Here is a 23,088-nt window from a genome sequence, read left to right on the forward strand (position 1 = left end):
AAAATGTCTCTTTCATTATATTAGCAAAATTAGTTATTAATTTTTATGCATATTGAGCACTGCATGAACTCTCTCAAGTTTGGAATCAGATTTCACACCATCATCCTCATTTCCTTTTCCACATTAATTTCCACATAGTACTTGTTTTTAATCACAGTAACTGTTGAAAATTTAGTTATGCAAAAACTGACATCATCAAATGTAGCATGAATGCAAGTTGAAACTTGAGCTAGTAGTATGCATAGAGGCCCACATGACAAGTATACTGTGTTTCCCTCAAAAATTTAAAGTATCCTTCAGATTCCTGTGACTTCCCTGTAGTGTCCCTGATTACTCTTTCAATTTTGTCCCATGCATCACCTACCTTTAAATCAAGTTCAACTAACACTGGTTAAGCAATGAACAGCAAGTAAAGTACCTTATATCCCAGTCCCAACTGATAAATAGCAAAAATCTGAGCAGCATTAAGAGCTTCACTAAAAAGGTAAACTGCAGTCATCTGACCACAGAATACTCTATTTGCATCTGCTGTTTCTGACGAGCCCAGGAAACATTTGTCAAAGGTCTGTGAAAGAAAACAGATTGTATTAAAGAAAAAACAACAATATCTCCTCAAGAAATAATAACCTATATTGATTAAATGTTTCAGGATAAATTTTGGTATAAATGTTTCATCTGTTCTAATCTGGCTAAATTAAAATAATTCATTTAGCATTTCACTTAATTCATTATTATCAAGTGTAGAGATCAAGAAAGACATCATAAAAAAGGAGAAAGCCAAAGTTTTCCAGAGTACAATAAATAAAATCTGACGACAAAGTGTATGTAAGAAAGAAGAGTCAAAGAAATCATGATGGATTCTGAAGGTTCATACTTGAGTAACCAAAAAAGCAAATGGAAGAACAGTCTTTGTTATAAGAAGGAAAATCATGAGTTACGTTTAGGACATAATCTGCCTTTCGGCGAGTTAATATGTATGGAGCCAACATGAATGGAGAAGCAGGGTTCTGTAAGTTTGGTGAGAAGTTAAAATTGTAAAGACAGACTTTTGCAGATATCAAGGTATAGACAATGGGTGAGATCATGGAATACAATCTCTCAAATATGTAAATCCAGAAAAGCAGATGCATGTATCTCTTCTAACGTTAAAAACAAAAAAAATTCTCTTAACATCTAGGTTACAAACCACATTTTAAAAATCCACGTGTCCACAAAGAAAGACTAAAGTTCTTCACATCCCTTTAAATGGTTATGCAACAAAAAAATCTTTAGAAAGAATGTTGAAAAATAAATACATATTGATATTAGGGAATACAGAAAAGTTGTTAACATTTGGCTTCTCAAGACAATCCACCTAAGTCAAATCACTGCTTCACATGCTGGTGATCTTGGCAAATTACTTAATCTCTCTGTGCTTCAGTCTCCTTACCTGTAAAATGGGAGATTATAATAGTACTTATCTTGCAAGGTTGGTGCTTTTAGAAAATAAAGGTATTTATTACAATGCTTGGAGTACAAGAAGCACTCAATAAAAGTTAACATAAGGAAAAAACAGGCCAAAAAACAACATATATATCTGATGCCCTTTTTGTGTTTTCAAAAAAAAAAAAGGAGAGCTAACATTTACTGAGCACTTACTCCGTACAAGGCACTCTACTAATTAATTTGTAAACAGTATCTCATGTAGTTATCACATTAACCTTCTGAGATACGTACTATTTTACACCCATTTTCAGGTGGAGAAAACTTAGGCCTAATAGATTAAGGTCATACAGTCAGTAAGTGACAGAGCTGGGATTCAAACCTAAGACTATCTGTTACAAAAACCCAAGCTCTTAAGATTATCATTACATAATACATAAATATGCGTAGCATAGGATATAAAAGAAGAATTTAATGGTGAATGGTGTAATGGTTTGTAATCATTTTCCTATTTATATTTTTCAAGTTTTCTATTTGAAAATGTAATTGGTGGGGAAAAAAGAACATTTTAATTTAATTCCTATTGAAAATTTTAAATTTAATTTGAATTGTACATATCTTTTCCTCAATCCTGAAAAAATTATTACATAATAGTTATCTATAACAGCTATGAATTATTTGCAAAATTTATAAGCATGTATCATCCTACTCATTCATAAAAATGATCAGAATTCTGCTGTAGAGCTCCTAACTATACCCATTGTTACCTATAAATGCTCATCTTTACCCTATCCAGAATAATTTTTTAACAAGGACTCAACATTCTAGCCAAACTTAACTCTGCCATTGTGGTATTCTAAAATTTATACTCAATGTAAAATATATTTTTCATATTTTAAAATAATTTTTTCAAACCACTTACATCACTGGTGTTGACAAACCATGTTATCTCTCCATAGGAGGCTAGCTCACCATTCACGTAACATCGAAGCTCACTGTTCTTCCATCGGTTATAAATGTGCACTATAGTTACCATATACCACTGAATAAGTAAAAAGTTTGGGAAAAAAAGGATTATGATTCTTGAAATAACTCAACCACACTCAAAATAACAAGTAAAACTTAAACTATAAGTTACAATTAAATATAAAAATAAAATAAATATCAATAAAATAGTATCAATATTCAACCTTTGGAATATTTAATCAAGGGAACTCTCAATACATAAGAACTTACTGTGAAATTACCTTTCCAACTCTTTACTATGAAAGTTTTCAAATATATCCCAAAAAAGTTAAAAGTTTAGTACAAATACCCTCTTTTCCACCATCTAGATACCACAATTGTCAACATTTTGCCACATCTGTTTTACCTATTTATCTATATGTACATACGTTTTGCAGATGAACCATTTATTAATCTCTAAATTTTAAGGTACAAAAGAAAACACATATTACTACTACTACTACTAAAGTAACTTCCATTGATATTGTCTCATTGATATTATCCCAATACTCTATAGAATAACAAAATATCATTCTTTTTATTATCCAAATCAGGGAAGTTAACAATTGTCCAGTGACTTATACTTCATTTTCTGAAACAGAATAAACAGAGTTGTGATCTACCACATGTTATGTCATTAATATTAAAACAAAGCATTTTGAAGGCTAGTATAGCTTGTTAAATTAATTACGACTTACTAACATCACATACCTTTTGTGGCTTAAAATCAAATTTCACACAGTGTTGAAAGCCTTTTCCTTTTGACTTTATTGAGGTTATAATCAAACAGCCCCCAACAAAGTGAGCAGAGTAACCAAGACCTTTGCTGGTTCTGAAACTATAAAGAATAATTTTCATTTTACCTCTAAATATTCTTTCATTCTCAAAGGAAGATAGTAACACTGACATACAAAAATACATACCAATATAAATAGGGTTTATCCTTATCCACATTGATGTTATTCACAGGATCCATTCTTAGCCAGGTATGAAATGTAAAACCATTCTGGTATGGCCATTTGGCTATAGGAGGTAATGCAATGGCCTAAAGAAAAACATTGAGTTATTAATTCACGTGAAAAATTTTATTACTGAAATCAAGAAAATGAGACTTTACAATGCTATATATATTTCTGCTACATGTTATTCTATATCATGTTTAAAGTATTTATAAGCTTATTTATCGGAAAGACTTTTCCAAATTTTTCAAATTTTCCAAAATACATAGTAGTGATGGTAATTTAATAAAATGATAAAAACATTCCAGATGACCTGCTGGATACACTCATCTTTGCTTCATTTCTTATAATGAAGAAAAGATTCAAAAGAATTCCAAATAAAAGAGATAGGTAGTGATATCAAATTGGAAATATGTTATTCAAATGTTAAGATATTAGAATAGAGAAAGATATACAAGAAAGGAAAAGAAAAAAGTTAACAAAAAGGTTAGAATATGCTTATTTTTAATAGCAAATATAAAGCTGAACAGAATTAGTTCATAACATTTTTCCATAACATTTTTAAATTAAATTCAAAGTCACTATATAAATAACTTTACCACCTGGTTTCAAATATTATTGAAAAGATAATTTGGGGACACCTGGGTGGCTCAGTTGACTGAGTGTCTAGCTCTTAATTTCAGCTCAGGTTATGATCTTACAGTTTGTGGGATCATGCCCTGCATCAGGGTCTATGCTGACAGCACAGAGCCTACATGGGATTCTCTCTCCTCTCTCTCTGCCCCTCCCGTGCTTGCATGCACACATGCACACCCTCTCTCAAAAAATATAAACACACACTAAAAAAAATTGTTTTAAAGAAAGATCATAATTTTATTTAAAAGTACAAATTTTAAAATCAAATTTTATTTCAAAGTACATAATGAAAGCAATCCAGAATAGCAAAACAAAATCTTGAAAATGAACAAAGTTGATATTCACGCTACCAAATTCAAAACCTACCAAACAAAGCTACTACAACAAAGACTGTGTCGGGGTGCCTGGGTGGCTCAGTCGGTTAAATGTCCAACGTTGGCTCAGGTCATGATCTTGCAGTTGGTGACTTTAGGCCTGCATGAGGCTCTGTACTGACAGCTCAGAGCCTAGAGCCTGTTTCAGATTTGGTGTGCCTCTTTCTGCCCCTCCTCTACTCCCTCTCTCTCTCCCTCTTTCTCAAAGATAAATAAACACTAAAAAAATTTTTTTTAATAAAAAAAAAAAAGACTGTGTGGTACTGACGTAAAACCAGAAATACACATCAATGGACTAAAACTGAGAGCACAGAAATAAACCCCTATATTTGTGTTAAACTGATTTTCAAGAAGAATGTCAAGACAATTCAATGAAGAAATCACAGTTTATTTCAACAAATGTGCTGAGATAACTAGATATCCAAAAGCAAAAACATGAAGTTGATTACTTTCCTATATCATACACAAAAATTAACCCAAATAGATCATAGATCTCAATGTAAAAGCTAAAACTATAAAACTCTTGTAAGAAAAAAATAGAGGTAAGTTTTCATGACCCTGGGTTAGGCAAATCCTTCTTCATTATTCCACAAAAACCACAAGCAAGAAAAGAAAACATGTATGAACTGAACTTCATTAAAATTTTTAAAAGTTTGTGCTTTAAAGGATACGATCAAAAAAGTTAAGACAAAAGCCAAAAGAATGGAAGAAAATATGTGCAAATCATACATCTGATAAGCAACTTGTATTCAGAATAAAGAACTCTTACAATTCAACAAAAGACAAATAATTTAAAAATGGACAAAAGATATGAATAGACCAGACCTGTCTCCAAAGAAGATATCATACAACCAATACAGACATGAAAAGATGCTCTACATTATTAGTCACTAAAGAAATGCAAATCAAAACCACATTGAGATACTATTTGACCCCACTAGGAGGATTATAGTCAAAAAGATACCTGGGGCATATGTAAAGGGAGAAAGAAGACACATGGGGGAAGATAGGAAGGGCGGAGATGTAGTTTCGGGGAGAAACCAATGGTGGGTGCTACAGGAAGGAGCCATGGTCTTAGAAAAAGGCGAGAGACAGCCAAGAGAACACAACAGAACGCACAAAGAGAACGCTTCCCCAAACCCACTGGCTGGGAAAACGAGAGGGCCTGATTTTCATGAGTTCTTGCAATCAGTGGGGTTTAAAAACTAGTTTTAAAGGTTAGCAGGCTTGGCTGTAATAGAGTCCTTAGAGTGCTGCCCTAATTCTAGAGAGAAGGCAGGCAAACAACCCAAGGGTGCAGACAGCACAGAAGTAAGATTTGAGGGGCACCTGAGACACACTTGGCGGGAGATTACTCGCTCTTCCTGGAGCATTTCTCTGAGAGGTGAGCATGCAGGAGATGCCTTTCCAGGGACAAAGGAGCAGACTGGCGCTATTTCCTTCTCCTGCCCCTCAGCTTACACACAGAACTACAAGCAGAAAGCACCTCAGCCCCACATTGGCTGCCTAAATTGCTTACACCAAGTCCCACACCACAGCACTGTAGCACAACTGCTCTTCTCCGTGAAGCTTGTCTCACTCCCAGCATGGCAACACACTCCCCCAGAAGACCAGCCCAGGCTGCTGCCCACGCCACATCCCTAAAGCCTGGAGTTTTAAAACTCAGCAGGCTAGAAATTGATCTGAGGACTGAGACAACAAAGGTGCATGTCTACAGGCAGAAAAAACCACCACCTTGTGGAGGACAAGAACCGCACAGAGTGATTTGGGGGAGAGAGGAGCTGTAGGCATGCTGAGAGGAGGGAGCCCTGACTGCATGGAGTGGAAGGAGTTGGGGGAGAGAAAGGAGGAGTGAATAAAGAATGAAAACACACACAGGGGACTGCACAGGAAAAACTCTTCCCCAAGACTAACAACAGGGAAGAAGAGGGTTTAAATACTACAAGTTTTTTATAAATAGTGGAGTGCAGAGTCTGAAGTTTCAGGGGTCAGGGTCATTGTGCTCCTGTGAGGAAGGAGGACAGAAGCCCAACAGCAAGCAGTATCATCTGAAGATCCCCTGGGGAGCTTAGAGGGAAAAAGTTTGCCTCCTTGGAGTTCATTTGGTAGCGGTAATACAGCCGCTCCAGGGGCAAAAGGTAGGCTAAGGCACCACTGAGCTGTCCAATTCACCAGCATAGGAACAAACATGCTGGCTGAGGGCAGAAAAACTTGGTGCCAGCTTTCTGCTGTGATTTACCATAAACTCCAAACCATACTGAGCAATCCCACAATCCTTTTCTGGGACAAGCCAGTACAGGCCACAGTGCAGCAAGACCTACCCCAGAGACTCAGCACAAGGCCTCACTGTGGGGCATCTCTCAAGTTTAGAGTTTTGAAATACAGCCTCGCCTGAAATATAATACAGGAGGGCTGTGCTGCCTGACAGATGGACAGCTTACACAGGGTGAAGGCAGGGATCTGACAGAAGTCAGGGTCACAGGAGGGGTGACTGTTTGCTCTTCTGCGAGGGCTTACAGAGAAGCAGCAGATAACAGCTCCCTATTCCAGAGAGGAGACAGCAGGCAAAGCCATTTTCACCACGAGCCCACCAGATGACCCACTTCAGTGACCTAAACAGCACCATCAGTGGGAGACCGGCCACTACACCAAGCTCCCCTATCCCCCCGCCCTGACTCCTCACCGCCACCACCATCCCCCACCACCCTGCACCATGTAGATGCATCCCCACTAGAGCAAGTAGGCCTAAGAATCAGATCAACAGGGTCCTCCCCTAGAGGACCAGCACAAAGCCCTGGCACAAACAAGTCTACTGATCATAGAATGCTGCAAGGCTTCAGCGATAGGGGAAAGAGGATCTAATTTCCTTTGTATTTTTTTATTTTTAATACTTTAATTCTTTTTAATTTATACATATAAATGCATATACACATACATATTTCTTAACTGCTATTTTTTAGGATCTTCTTTTAACAAGCAGACCAAAACACACCTAGAATCCACTTAAATTTTTTTTCTAGACAAAGTGACAAGAGGAAGTAATTCACCCCAAAAGAAAGAACAGCAAGTAGAAATCAGAGCCAGGGATTTAATCAATACAGATATGAGAGATGTTTGAACTAAAAATTAAAACAACAATTACAAGAATACTAGCTGGGTTTGAAAAACGTATAGAAGACACTAGTGAATCCCTACTACAGGGATAAAACACCTAAAACCTAGTCAGACCAATATTAAAAATGCTATAACTGAGATGCAAACATAAATGAATGACATAGTAATGAGGATGAACAAAAGCAGCAAAACGAATCAGTGATACAGAATATAAAATTATGGAAAATAATGACATTGAAAAGAAGAGGGAGAGAAAGGTACTGGTTCACAAAAGTAGACTCAGGAAACTCAGTGACTTCTTAAAATGTGCTAACATTCATATCATAAGAGTCCCAGAAGATAAAAAAGACAGAATAAGGGCAGATGATTTATGTTAGCAAATTATAGTTGAAAACTTGCCTAATCTGGGGAAGGACACAGACATCAAAATCCAAGAAGCACAGAAAACTCACATTAAACTCAACAAAAGCCTGACCTCACCAAGATATATCATAGTCAACTTCACAAAATACACAAACAAGTAAAGAATTCTAAAAGCAACAAAGAAAAAAAGTCCTTAACTGACAAGGGAAGACAGATCATATTTACAGCAGATCTATCCACAGAAACTTAGCAGGCAAGAAAGGAATGGCAGGATATATTCAATGTGCTAAATGGGAAAAATAGGCAGCCAAGAACACTTTATGTGGCAAGGCTATCATTCAGAATAGGAGAGATAAAGAGTTTCCCAGACAAACAAAAACTAAAGAAGTTCATGATCACTAAACCAGCCCTATAAGAAATATTAAAAGGGATTCTCTGGGAATGCAAGCTGGTGTAGCCACTCTGGAAAACAGTATGGAGGTTCCTCAAAAAATTAAAAATAGAACTACCTTACGACCCAGCAATTGCACTACTAGGTATTTATCCAAGGGATACAGGTGTGCTGTTTCAAAGGGGCACATGCACCCCAATGTTTATAGCAGCACTATCAACAATAGCCAAAGTATAGAAAGAGCCCAAATGTCCATCGATGGATGAATGGATAAAGAAGATGTGGTATATATATACAATGGAGTATTACTTGGCAATCAAAAAGAAAGAAATCTTGCCATTTGCAACTACTTGGATGGAACTGGAGGGTATTACACTAAGTGAAATTTGTCAGAGAAAGACAAATATCATATGACTTCACTCATGTGAGGACTTTAAAAGACAAAACAGATGAACATAAAGGAAGGGAAGCAAAAATAATATAAAAACAGGGAGGGGGACAAAACAGAAGAGACTCATAAATATGGAGAACAAACAGAGGGTTACTGGAGGGGTTGTGGGAGGGGGGAATGGGCTAAATGGATAAGGGTCATTAAGGAATCTATTCCTGAAATCATTGTTGCACTATATGCTAACTAATTTGGATGCAAATTTAAAAAAAGAAAGGAAAAGAAAAGAAAAGAAAAGAAAAGAAAAGAAAAGAAAGGAAAAGAAAAGAAAAGAAACAGAAAATAATAACATGAAAAAAAAGGGGAACTCTCTGAGTGGCCAAAAAAAAAATTTCTTTTTAAAAAGTCAACAAAGGCTAAAAAAGGAACAGAGAACATCACCAGAAACACCAACTTTACAGGTAACACAATGGCACTAAATGAGTATCTTTCATTTATAACTCTGAATGTAAATGGCCTAGTGTTCCTATCAAAAGACACAGGGTAACAGAACAGATATTTAAAAAAAAAAAAAAAAAAAAAACACCCTTGGGGCACCTAGGTGGCTCAGTCAGCTAAGCATCCAACTTCAGCTCAGGTCATGATCTCATACTTCACGAGTTCGAGCCCCGCATTGGGCTTTGTGCTGACAGCTCAGAGCCTGGAGCCTGCTTCGGATTCTGTGTCTCCCTCTTTCTGTGCCCCTCCCCCAATCACCCTCTATGTCTGTCTGTCTGTCTCTCTCTCTCTCTCTCTCTCAAAAATATATAAACATTAAAAATTTAAAAAAAAAAAAAACAAAAACAAACAAGATCCATCTATATACTGCCTGCAAGAGACTCATTTTAGACCTAAAGACATCTGCAGATTGAAAGCGAGGGGACTAAAAGCCCTTACTGGATGCCAAAAGAAAGCCATTGTAACCATGCTTACATCAGACAAACTAGATTTTAAAACAAAGACTGAAATAAGAGATGAAGAAGGGCATTATATCATAATTAAGGGGTCTATCCATCATAAAGATCTAATAGTTGTAAACATTTATGCCCCCAACATGAAGGCACCAAAATATATTAATCAATTAATACCAAACAAAAAGGAACACATTGACAATACAATAATAGTAGGGGACTTTAAAACCCTTCCACAGCAATGGACAGATCATCCAGGCAGAAAATCAACAAGGAAACAATGGCTTTGAATGACACCTGGACCAGATGGACTTAATGGATATATTCAGAACATTCCATCCTAAAGCAGCACAAAATACATTCTTTTCAAGTGCACATGGAACATTCCCCAGAACAGATCACATACTGGGTCACAAATCAGCCCTCCACAAGTACAAACAGCCTGAGACCATACCATTCATATTTTCATACAATGCTATGAAACTTGAAGTCACCATAAGAAAAATATCTGTAAAGACCACAAATACATGGAAGTTAAAGATCATCCTACTAAAGAATGCACAGGTTTACCAGTAAATTAAAGAAGAAATTTTAAAAATACATGGAAGCAAATGAAAATGAGAACACAACAATCCAAAACTTTCGGGATGCAGCAAAGGCAATCCTAAGAAGGAAGTATATAGTAACACAAGCTTAACTCAAGGAGCAAGAAAAGTCTTAAATACACAATCTAACCTTACACCTAAAGGAGCTAGAAAAGGAACAGCAAATAAAGCCTAGACAGAAGAAGAAGGAAAATAAAGACTAGAGCATAAATAAAGGATATAGAAACAAAACAGTAGGACAGATCAACGAAACTAAGAGCTGGTTCTTTGAAATTATTAATAAAATTGATAAAGCTCTAGCCAGACATCAATGAGAAAAGAGAAAGGACCTAAACAAAACCACAAATGAAAGAGGAGAGATCACAACAACCCCACAAAAATACAAATAATCATAAAAGATTATAAAAAAAGTATATGCCAAAAACTAGGCAATCTAGAAGAAATGGACAAATTCCTAGAAACATACAAACTACCAAAACTTTGAAACAGGAAGAAATAGAAAATTTGAACATACCTATAACCAGCAAAGAAATCAAATCAGTAGTTTAAGATCTCCTAACAAACAAAAGTCCACGGCCAAATAGCTTCATAGGGGTATTCTAATACACATTTAAAGAAGAGTTAATACCTATTCTTCTCAAGTTGTTCCAAAAAACAGAAATGGAAGAAAAACTTCCAAAGCCCTTCTACAAGACCAGCATTACCTGGATTCCAAAACCAGACAAATAACCCACTATGAAAGAGAATTACAGGCCAATATCCCTGATGAATACTGATGCAAAAATTCTCAACAAGATAGTAGCAAACCAAATCCAACAGTACATTAAAAGAATTAATCACCATGATCAAGTGGGAATAATCTATTCCTGGGCTGCAGGGCTGGTTCAATACTCACAAATCAATCAATGTGATACTTAATGCACTTAATAACATGCACTTAATAAATTCTTAATATATTTATTAAGATACAACATGTATGTATGTACATGTACATGTACATTATGTATTAAGATACAATATGCACTTAATAAAAGAAAGGATAAGAACTGTATGATCCTGTAAGCAGATACAGAAAAAGCATTTGACAAAATACAGCATCCATTCTTGATAAAAACCCTCAACAAAGTAGGGATAGATGGAACATACCACAACATAATAAAGGCCATATTTGAAAGACCCACAGCTAATATCCTCAATATCGGCAAAAACGGAGAGCTTTTTCTCTATAGTCAAAAACAAGCCAGGGATGTCCACTTTCACCATTACTAATTAACATAATACTGGAAGTCTTAGCCTCAGCAATCAGACAACAAAAAGAAATAAAGGCATTGAAATCGGCAAGGAAAGACTCAAACTTTCACTACTTGCAGATGACATGATACTCTATGTAGAACACTTGAAAGACTCCACCAAAAAACTGCTAGCACTAATACATGAATTCAGCAAAGTCACAAGATATAAAATCAAAGTACAGAAATCTGTTGCATTTCTATCCACCAACAACAAAGCAGAAGAGTAAATCGAAGAATTTCTCCAAAAAAAGTAAGACACCTAGAAATAAACCTAACCAAAGGGGTAGAAAATCTGTACTCTTAGGTAGGAAACTGAAGAGGACACAAAGAAATGGAAAAACATTCCATGCTCATGGATTGGAAGGACAAACATTGTTACAATGTCTATACTACCCAAAGCAATCTACGCATTTAATGCAATCCCTACCAAAATACCACCAGCAGTTTTCATCGACTTAAAATAAATAATCTTAAAATTTGTATGGAACCACAAAAGATCCCAAATAACCAAAGTAATCCTGAAAAAGAAAAGCAAAGCTGAAAGTACCATGATTCCAGAGGTCAATCTATATCACAAAGCTGTAGACATAAAGAAAGCATGGTACCGGCACAAAAACTAACACACAGATCAATGCAACAGAATACAAAACCCAGAAATGGACTCACAACTATATGGTCAATTCATCTTCAGCAAAGCAGAAAAGAATAGCCAATTGAAAAAAGGCCATTTCTTCAACAAATGGTGTTGGGAAAACCAGACAGCAACATGCAGAAAAATGAAACTGGACCACTTTCTCAGACCATACAGGAAAAGAAATTCAAAATGGTTGAAAGGCCTAAATGTGAGACAGGACACCATGAAAATCCTAGAGAAGAAGACAGGCAGAAACATCTCTAACCTCAACTTTAGCAAGTTGCTACACATGTCAGTGGAAGACAAGTGAAACAGAAACAAAAATGAACTACTGGGACTTCATCAAGATAAAGAGCTTCCACACTAAACTAAAGGCAGCCTATAGAATGGGAGAAGATATTTGCAAATGACAGATCTGATAAAGAGTTAGTATCCAAAATCTGTAAACAGCTTATGTAACTCAAAACCCCCCAAAAAACAAATAATCCAGTTAAGAAATGGACAGAAGACATGAACAGACATTTTTCCAAAGAAGACTTACATGTGGCTAACAGACAATTGAAAAGATGTTCAACATCACTCATTATCAGGGAAATACAAATCAAAACCACAGTACGATACCACCTCACACCAGTCGGAATGGCTAAAATTAACAGCACAGGAAACAACAGGAGTTGTCGAGGATATGGAGAAAGGGGAACCCTCTTGCACTGTGGTGGGAATGCAAACTGGTGCAGCCACTCTGGAAAACAGCATGGAGGTTCCTCAAAAAGTTAAAAATAGAACTACCCTGCAACCCAGCAATTGCACTACTAAGTATTTACAAGGGATACAGGTGTGCTGTGTCAAAGGGGTACACGCACCCCAATGTTTATAGCAGCACTATCGACAATAGCCAAAGTATGGAAAGAGCCCAAATGCCCGTCAACAGATGAATGGATAAAGAAGACATGGTGTGTAAACACACACACACACACACACACAAATGGAGTATTACTCAGCAATCAAAAAGAATGAAATCTTGCCATTTGCAACTACATGGATGGAACCAGAGGGTATTATGCTAAGTGAAATTAGCCAGAGAAAGACCAGTATCGTATGATTTCACTCATATGAGGAATTTAAGATACAAAACAGATGAACGTAAGGGAAGGGCAGCAAAAATAATACAAAAACAAGGAGGGGGACAAAACATAAGAGACTCTTAAATACAGAGAACAAACTGAGGGTTGCTGGAGGTGTTATGGCTGGTTGGATCGGCTAAATGGGTAAGGGGCATTAGGGAGGACACTTGTTGGGATGAATACTGGGTTTTATACATAGGGGCTGAATCACTGGAATCTACTCCTGAAATCATTATAACACTATATGCTAACTAACTTGGATATAAATTAAAAAATTAAAAAATTAAAAATTAAAAAAAGATATTATCAAAAGCAAAGTAAAAAGTGACAAAAGATAATCTCAGTAAGAACAGACTGAAATATCTTCAAAGAAAAATTTGCTTATAACAAGCAGACCAACGTAATAGGAGGACGTTAAAAAGCTCTATATATAACATATATACATTACATAATGCACTCCTATAAAACTTTGAAACATTACAGATATTACCAGCAATGTCTTCTTTATAAACTGATTAATTAACAGCTTATAAGAATGCTGAAACTGGGGGCACCTTGGTGGCTAAACCGGTTAAGCATCTGACTCTTGCTTTCAGCTCAGGTCATGATTTCACAGTTGGTGAGATCAAGCCCTGCCTGGGGCTCTACGGTGACAGCAGGGAACCTGCTTGGGATTCTCCCTCTCCACCCCTCCCCTGCTCACACCCACGTGGGCTTTCTGGCTTTCTCTCTTTCTCTCTCTCCGTCTCTCTCTCTCTCTCTCTCAAAATAATTAAATAAACTTAAACAAAAAAAAGAATGCTGAAACTGATAAAATTTGGCAACTCACAAGTTAGGAACTCTTGCCAAAAAGTTTCAAAGAGTTATTGTCATTCTATACACCAGGTGTAAAAGAAACAGGAGTGGGGAAATACAAGGCTAAAGAAACATGTTCAGTAAGATAGAAAGTGAAAGTGTTACACCTAAATATCTATTTGAGAATTCAGAGGAAAATTCTGAAGACAACATGGCTTATGTTTAAAAGAACTGGGTTCTTCTTAGTCCACTGTTGTCCCAAGCTGTAAATGGGCAGCTTTCTTAACTTCTTTGAGCCTGTATTTCTTCACTTCTAAAACAGGAAAAAGTAACACGAATAACTGCTGTAAGGAATTTAGGTTGTGCAAAGAAGTTTCTGCCTAACACAAAACCTATCAGGGGTGTTTACAGAGCTATCCTTTCGGGAAACCAAGGAAAGCATTCCAAGTGATAATCCTCATTAAAATTTACTTACTGCAGCGCTCTTTCCTGGAAAGTTGAAAAAGGCATCAGGACCATACTTCTGAGGCATATGCTTTAACACAGACAGCAACTTCCCAGCATGTGGAGGCTATGAAAATAATCAACAATTCATTAACTGCATTATTCACCATAAAACAACTTATTTTTCATATACTCATACTTTAATATACTCAAGAATAACCAAAAAATGTTTTAAACTAAAAGCATATAAAAAGAATGTTATTTTCACTATCTTAAAGAAATATACAATGTATTCTATGCCATTTTCATAATATGATGGAAGGTATAAGGTGTTTGATAAAAGTGCCAATAGCACCCGACACTTGAAACTTCTCCACACTACAGCAAAAATTATCTTTTAAAATTACAAACTACATCAACCCATCACCCATCTCTCTTTAAAACACTTTTTAAATTTAACAAATAAATAATGCTTACTATATTACCCTGTTGAAGACTGTTTTTAAAGAAACAATAAAAATATTTTAACCTTATAACCATCCTAGGGGTGGTACTATTATTATCCCATTTTATAGAGGAGGACTCAGAGGCAGAGGAACATTTCGAAGGTAACATAACTAGCCAGTAGCAAAGCTGGGATCAGAACTCAGCCTGACTTCAGAGCCCATACTTTAAATCACTACACTCTCACCTATTATGCTACCTCTCCTATAGCTTCTCATTGTCTTTAAAATAAAGACCAAAACCCCCTTTTAGGGCACCTTGGGTGGCTCAGTGTTTAAGCGCCCAACTCTTTTTTGGGGCTCAGGTCCTATCTCAGGTCGTGAGTTCGAGCCCTACATCTGGCTCCATGCTGTGAGAACAGAGCCTGCTTGGGATTCTCCCTCCCTCTCTCCTGCTCGCGTTCTCTCTCCCTCTCTTTCTCTCTCAAAATAAATAAATAGACTTTACAAAAGTCTATTTTGTATATTTTAAAAGGTCAAAACTCTTAACATAGCCCTCAGGATACTCTATCTACCTCACTAGCCTCATTTTGCATTTCTATCTTCCTCTCTCTCTGCACTCCATCCACAAAGCCCTCTCTGCCTTCTTCCTAACAACAGGGCCTGAACACAAACTATTCCTTCAGCTTAAAATGTTCTCACTAAGCCTACTTCCCTCCCCTCTTAACTAAATATAAATCTTCTCCATCTTTTAGAGCTGACCTTAATGGTTACTTCCTTATGGCAGTCTTCCCTGACCTCTGAAACTGGATCCAAGCTCCCTATCATATTTCCAATATTACCTTAACTATACAGCATGTAAAAAAGTTGTAACACTACATTTATTTAATGCCTCTTTGACCCACAAGTCTCCTCTGATACACAAAACAACCAATAGCTAAAATAAAAAGGCTTATTTATAAGGAAAAGCAAAGATCAGATATACATTATCATTTTAATCAGTTTACAAGTAAATAGGATAAAGTGTAGTACATTCTTCATTAAAAGTTCAAAACAGGGTCAAACCACAAGTGAAATCACTGGCTTGCTTTCATCTTATTTGGTATCTGCTCTTAGTTATCATGACTATCGAGAAGAGTCCAGCAATCTTTTACCTAAATGTTAAGTGGAAAGCTTCATTCTTAAGTGATCAAGAAATTTTCAATTAGCGACACCACACAATTATAAAAGTATACAATCATATTGATTTTTTTAAATCAATAAAAATGAAATAACCAAAATCAGCTGCAGTCAAAAATAAAAATATATATAGTGTTAACCATTCTATGAATGGTTAATGACTGAGCAAGGCCTTGCTCGGTTTTGTTATGTTTCGGGGTTTCTTTTGCGGGGCGGGGCTTAAAGATTTTATTTTTAAGTCATCTCTACATCCAATGTGGTGCTCAAACTCACAACCCAAGACCAAGAGTTGCATGTTCCACCAAATCAGCCAAGGAGGCACCCCAAGGCCTTGATCCTTTTATTAACAGTTCATTATTTTTCCCTTTATGCCCTAAACCTATTGTCATTCTACTCCCAATCACATAAGCAACTATGTAAATACCTTTAATCGTTTTATGTGTTCCTTCAAAAGTATTTTTGTGTGATCCTCATAATTTAAAGGATCTTTGGTCAGATATATGAATCTGTTTTCTGCTTCTTGCATCTATTCATATTAACTTTTACATTGATTCTAACTGCCATATAATAATCTATTCTATGCATCCAATACATTTAATCTATCTACTATCATAACAATAAACCCCTATGGTGACAATTCAGTGCCATCAAAAACAATGTGAACATTGAACATCCTCAAGTGTATTTTCCTTATGAAACTGAGAATTTCATACAACACCCACTCAGGAGGAAATTACTAAGTCACTGGGTTTGAGTATAAATTTATGCAACTAATTAGTGCTAGATTACTCAAGTTTGGCTAAATGAGTTTACTCCAACCACTAGAACACAAGTTTAAAATAACCCTATCCCCCCAGTTATATTTGCTATTATCCAACTTTATAAGCCTTAACACTAATAGACATAAAGTAACATACCAATGTTGTTTTAATTTGAACATCTCTAATTATTACTGACTTTGTGTTTATTTGATTGTTGGGTTTCTATCTCTATAAATACACATTTATTCATATCCATTGCTATTTTCTCAGAGTTTTCTATATTCACCAACAGAAATGTACTCATTATATATTCAGAATAAAGACACTGAATATAAATCAAAACTAAAATGAAACTAGTATATATACAGTCCCTGACTTCTGATGGTCCAACTTAGAATTTTTTTCTTCACAATGGTGTGAAAGCTATATGCATTCAGTAGAAATAGTACTTTGAACTTTGAATTTTAATCTTTTCCCAGACAGTGACATGCAACATGCAGTGCAATACTCTCTCGGGATGCTGGGCAGTGGCAACAAGTCACAGCTCCCAGCCAGCCACAAAGTCACAAGGATAAATAACCGATACACTTACAACCATTCTGTACCCACACAACCTTTCTGTTTTGCACTTTGAATTCAGTATGCAATAAATTACATGATATATTCAACACTGTATCACAAAACAGGCTTTGTGTTACATGATTTTGCCCAACTGTAGGCTAATATAAGTGTTCTGATAGACTAAGCTATGATGTTTGATAAGTTAGGTGTATTAAATGTATTTTCACCTTTTAACATTTTCAACTTACAATGTGTTTATCAAAATGGAGCCCCACTCCAAGTCAAAGAAGATCTGTACTTTCTCTTCTGGCCATGACACAGTACCAGGGTCTAGACTTATCAACTCACTCTAAGCAACTAGAATACTGGATAAAATGTATGAAACAGAAACTGTTTTTAGACATGGAAGAAGTAGCTCAAGACAATGATACTTGAGAAAAGGAAACAAAATGAGCCATGAGATTACCAGATTTTCTACCAGGATGCAATTTCCATACCACTGCACAGGAAAAGGGAAACCAAACAGAATGTGAAGTTCTCATTGACTTAATGAGACAGAAATTGCAGTGTGGGGTAGTCTGAGGAGGAAGAAAGCTTCAAGCAGAGTACTACAGAGAAAAGAGCTATGCAGGTAAGAAGTTCCAAAATCTACACTGATCTTAATCCTCCTTGACTTAATACCAAACTATCCATGCCTATCATAAAACTGAACAAGGTGAGGCCAAGAGATTGAAAGCTATAAGTCAAAGAATTTTTACAGCTACTATACAGCCAGAAATTGAGACCCTACTAGGTACAGTGGAATGACCACAGAGCCTTACACTACCTCTTACCCCGTATCTCAGATGTAGGGTCATTCAGAGAGACCCTAAAAGAATCAGGCCTGAATAACGAAGCTAAACTAGCCTTAGAATAACAGACAATCTAGACCTGACCAAAACAAAACTTTTTTTTTTTAAATTTTTTTTTTTTTTTCAACGTTTTTTATTTATTTTTGGGACAGAGAGAGACAGAGCATGAACGGGGGAGGGGCAGAGAGAGAGGGAGACACAGAATCGGAAACAGGCTCCAGGCTCCGAGCCATCAGCCCAGAGCCTGACGCGGGGCTCGAACTCACAGACCGCGAGATCGTGACCTGGCTGAAGTCAGACGCTTAACCGACTGCGCCACCCAGGCGCCCCAAAACTTTTAAACTAGTCTGTAAGAGTAAAGTTGATCCACAAATAATTTATCCGTCTACAAAAACAGTCTAACAATCTGAAAAAGAATATGACAAAATCTAGCACTCAACCAGGAATAATTCAGTGTATCTAACATCACTGGATCTAAAATCACTAGCATTAGAAGCAGGAAAATATGACCTATAAGCAGACACAAAATCCATGAGTAAAAAACTGATCTAGAAAATGATAAAGATGATAGAATTAGTAGAAAATAACATGAGAGCAACTATTATATTATAAATATGCTCAATAGTCCCAAGGATTTAAAGGAAAACATGAACATAATGAGGAAAAATAAAAGATATTAAAAGAACTGAACAGAATCTTTAGAAATAAAAATATCTGAACTCTGAAAATTTTACTGGATAGAATTAACACACTGCAGGAGAAACAAAAGAGCGGTTACTTTAAAAATACAGTAATATAAAAAGCAATCTAAAATGAAACACAAAGGGAAAAGGCTGAAAAACAAGTGAACAGATCTCAGTGACCTACTGGGCACTATCAAGAGAGCTAACATACATGCAATTATAGTCCCAGAAGGAGGAGGGAGGGACAAAAACATGACACTTAAAAAAATAATGACCAAAATGTTTCCAAATTTGCTGAAAATTCTATTATAAATGTCCAAATACCACAAGTGTAATAAGAATAAACACAAGGACCAAAAACCATAAAATACCTAGGAATCAATCTAACCAAAGAGGTGAAAAATCTATACACTGAAAACTACAGAAAGCTTATGAAAGAAATTGAAGAAGACAAAAAAAAAAAAAAAAAAGGCAAAATATTCCATGCTCCTGGATAGGAAGAACAAATATTGTTAAAATGTTGATACTACCCAAAGCAATCTACATATTCAATGCAATGCCTTTCAAAATAACACGAACATTCTTGACAGAGCTAGAACAAACAATCCTAACATTTGTATGGAACCAGAAAAGACACTGAATAGCCAAAGCAATCTTGAAAAAGAAAACCAAAGCAGGAGGCATCACAATCCCGAACTTCAAGCTGTATTACAAAGCTGTAATCATCAAGACAGTATGGTACCGGCACAAGAACAGATACTCAGATAGATGGAACAGAACAGAGAACCCAGAAATGGACCTACAAACATATGGCCAACTAATCTTTGACAAAGCAGGAAAGACTATCCAATCCAATGGAATAAAGACAGTCTCTTCAGCAAGTGGTGCTGGGAAAACTGGACAGCAACATACAGAAAAATGAACCTGGACCACTTTCTTACACCATACACAAAAATAAACTCAAAATGGATGAAAGACCTAAATGCAAGACAGGAAGCCATCAAAATCCTCGAGGAGAAAGTAGGCAAAAACCTCTTTGAGCTTGGTCACAGCAACTTCTTACTCAACACGTCTCCACAGGCAAGGGAAACAAAAGCAAAAATGAACTATTGGGACCTCATCAAAATAAAAAGCTTCTGCACAGCAAAGGAAACCATCAGCAAAACTAAAAGGCAACCGACAGAATGGGAGAAGATATTTGCAAACAACATATCAGATAAAAGGGTTAGTATCCAAAATCTATAAAGAACTTACCAAATTCAACACCCAAAAAACAAATAATCCAGTGAAGAAATGGGCAAAAGACATGAGTAGACACTTCTCCAAAGAAGACATCCAGATGGCCAACTGACACATGAAAAAATGCTCAACATCACTCATCATCAGGGAAATACAAATCAAAACCACAATGAGATACCACCTCACACCTGTCAGAATAGCTAACATTAAAAAACAGGCAACAACAGATGTTGGCGAGGATGTGGAGAAAGAGGATCTCTTTTGCACTGCTGGTAGGAATGCAAACTGGTACGGCCACTCTGGAAAACAGTATGGAGGTTCCTCAAAAAATTAAAAATAGAACTACCCTACGACCCAGCAACTGCACTACTAGGTATTTATCCAAGGGATACAGGTGTGCTGTTTCGAAAGGACACACACACCCCAATGTTTATAGCAGCACTATCAACAATAGCCAAAGTATGGAAAGAGCCCAAACGTCCATCGAATGGATGAATGGAGAAAGAAGATGTGGTGTATATATACAATGGAGTACCACTTGGCACTCAAGAAAGAATGAAATCTTGCCATTTGCAACTACGTAGATGGAACTAGAGAGTATTATGCTAAGCAAAATTAGAGAAAGACAAATATCATATGGCTTCACTCATATGAAGACTTTAAGACACAGAACAGATGAACACAAGGGAAGGGAAGCAAAAATAATATAAAAACAGGGAGGGAGACAAAACATAAGAGACTCTTAAATATGGAGAACAAACAGAGGGTTACTGGAGGGGTTGTGAGAGGGAGGATGGGCTAAATGGATAAGGGGCATTAAGGAATCTACCCCTGAAATCACTGTTGCACTATATGCTAACTAACTTGGACTTAAATTAACAACAACAACAAAAAAGAATAAACACAAGGTAAGCCACTCCAAGAAACATAATAAAATTGCTAAGAAATCAATGATGAAAGCTTTTTTATTTTTTAAGTAAGCACCACACCCAATGTGGGGCTTGAACTCATGACCCTGAGATCAAAGGTAGCATGTCCTACCAACTGAGCCAGCCAGGTGCTCCCAGTCCTGAAATCTTAAAGATAGACAGAGAGCTAGAACTTGATATAAAGAAGCTAGAGTCTAACCATTGTAACACAATAAACTAAAGTGTACAATTGCAAAGCACCAATTTAGATAGATTTCAACAGAGCTAGATTAGCAATCAGTTGCTGTGGGCAATAATCTCTAAAGAGCACTAAAATAACCCCAGAAATCCAACAAAAAATGAAGAAAATATTTACCAGTATTCCTCTAAGAGGTAAGTAACCAAGTGGTAGGAAAAAACAGTTTGCTAAGGCACCTGGAGTTCAAAATAAGTTGACCACTACTGCCATTCATTACAAAGGACCATTAAATTGCAACTATGGAAGGTGGATCCAATTAACTGCAGACCTTTTGTTCAATGAGTGGATTATTCAAGTTTAAGGGCTACAGCTAAACCACTCGTGTCAATAAAAAAGAGAAGCAGACTACCCAACACTTTTCCTTCTCTATCCTAACCCTTTTCCTCTAATAAATGTTAATTGTATATCTGAAGACTAACAATCTGAAGAAGGGCCAAGTTTGAGCCTGCCTGGAAAATTCAGTTCTCTTTAGTATACACCTGTGTTGGGTCATGGCAAAAGTAGCTATAAAGACCTAAATTCTATTTTGATTGATCTCTTCCTTTCAATTTGACATTTACCCCTGTATAATAATAACAGCTGCTTAAAAGCAACTAATGTATTTCAGGAGAGGGAAACTTTCAAATAGCAAAGGGTATTCAGGGTTTTTTTACCCATTGTCCTTTATCTCCTTGAAGTTTACTGAAGAATAGCTTTAGTTCTCGAACCGTCAAATTATAGCTAGCCAGCACTCCCAACATGTCAACTAAAAGATCTGGAAACAAAAGAAAACAACAAAACAATTAATCAACTTATATTCCTTAAAGGATTGAAATATACTGTGCTTATTTAAGAGTTTAAACACTGAAGTTCTAGGCACAAGTTAGATGCTCATACATTTCTTAAATATTACTAAATAGGAAAAATATAGTATTTAAGAGTCAAACTTTATTTCTTCACATCCATTGTGCTACAGAAAAAATCATACCTGCTATCATATTGTCAACTTTTTCAATTTTCCCAAGCACTTTCTCAACAAGGCCTACTTCGGTGCAGACTTGAAGATTTCGTATGCTTTTCTTCAGAATCGCTGTAAACATGCTCCAGACTTCTGCTTGGCAAGTAATGTCACATTTTTCTAGGAGGTCCACCATGCAGATGATACTCTCACCTTCTTGGATAATGAAATTCATTTCCAAATCAAACTGCCCTCCTACCAACTTCCAAAAAGAGGGAAAAAAATTAAAAGCATTAGTGCTTTTTCAATATAACTAGAGCATACTCCTAAGCTTTAGGTTGGCAGTACATACCCATACACATTCTTTTCTACTCTCTACAACAAAAGGGTTCATAAGCACACGCGCGCGCACACACACACACACACACAGAGCTCTAAAAAATAAAGCTTCTAAAGAAAATTCAAAGTTAAGATAGCACAAAGTCAAGCAAGAGTTGCAATATAAAAATGGAAATAATTTTCAACAGAAAAGAAATACAGGATATCTTAGGTAAACCACTATCTATTGCCCTGACACCAATAAAGATCTAACTTTTAGCTCTATAACTGCTTCTAAATCAGTATTTCATTTATGACTTATGAACTCTGTGAACTACCCATAGCAACCTAGAGGTGCTTGTTACCTATACAAAATACAGCTCACAACAAAAATGAAAAGCTGGAAAACACTCAGAGTGGATACAGAACTTAGAGTTAATATTTGCCAAATTC

At 36.3% G+C, this 23,088-nt stretch overlaps 1 protein-coding gene across 6 annotated transcripts in view; it reads right to left on the minus strand.

Moving 5' to 3' along the window:
• Nucleotides 1-23,088, minus strand: part of LRBA (LPS responsive beige-like anchor protein) — a 779,818-nt gene that overhangs the window by 666,471 nt on the left and 90,259 nt on the right. For all 6 annotated transcript variants that reach the window (XM_060655634.3, XM_060655639.3, XM_060655638.3 and 3 more), the window contains exons 3-9: nucleotides 22,348-22,579; nucleotides 22,034-22,134; nucleotides 14,528-14,623; nucleotides 3,351-3,472; nucleotides 3,139-3,265; nucleotides 2,345-2,464; nucleotides 419-565 (exon numbers count right to left, since the gene is read on the minus strand). In XM_060655634.3, the coding sequence (XP_060511617.2) occupies nucleotides 419-565; nucleotides 2,345-2,464; nucleotides 3,139-3,265; nucleotides 3,351-3,472; nucleotides 14,528-14,623; nucleotides 22,034-22,134; nucleotides 22,348-22,579 (945 nt within the window). The remainder of the gene's footprint in view (nucleotides 1-418; nucleotides 566-2,344; nucleotides 2,465-3,138; nucleotides 3,266-3,350; nucleotides 3,473-14,527; nucleotides 14,624-22,033; nucleotides 22,135-22,347; nucleotides 22,580-23,088) is intronic.

This window comes from Panthera onca, chromosome B1 (genome assembly GCF_046562875.1).
Source record: "Panthera onca isolate mPanOnc1 chromosome B1, mPanOnc1 haplotype 2, whole genome shotgun sequence".
In the NCBI taxonomy this organism is placed as follows: Eukaryota; Metazoa; Chordata; class Mammalia; order Carnivora; family Felidae; genus Panthera; species Panthera onca.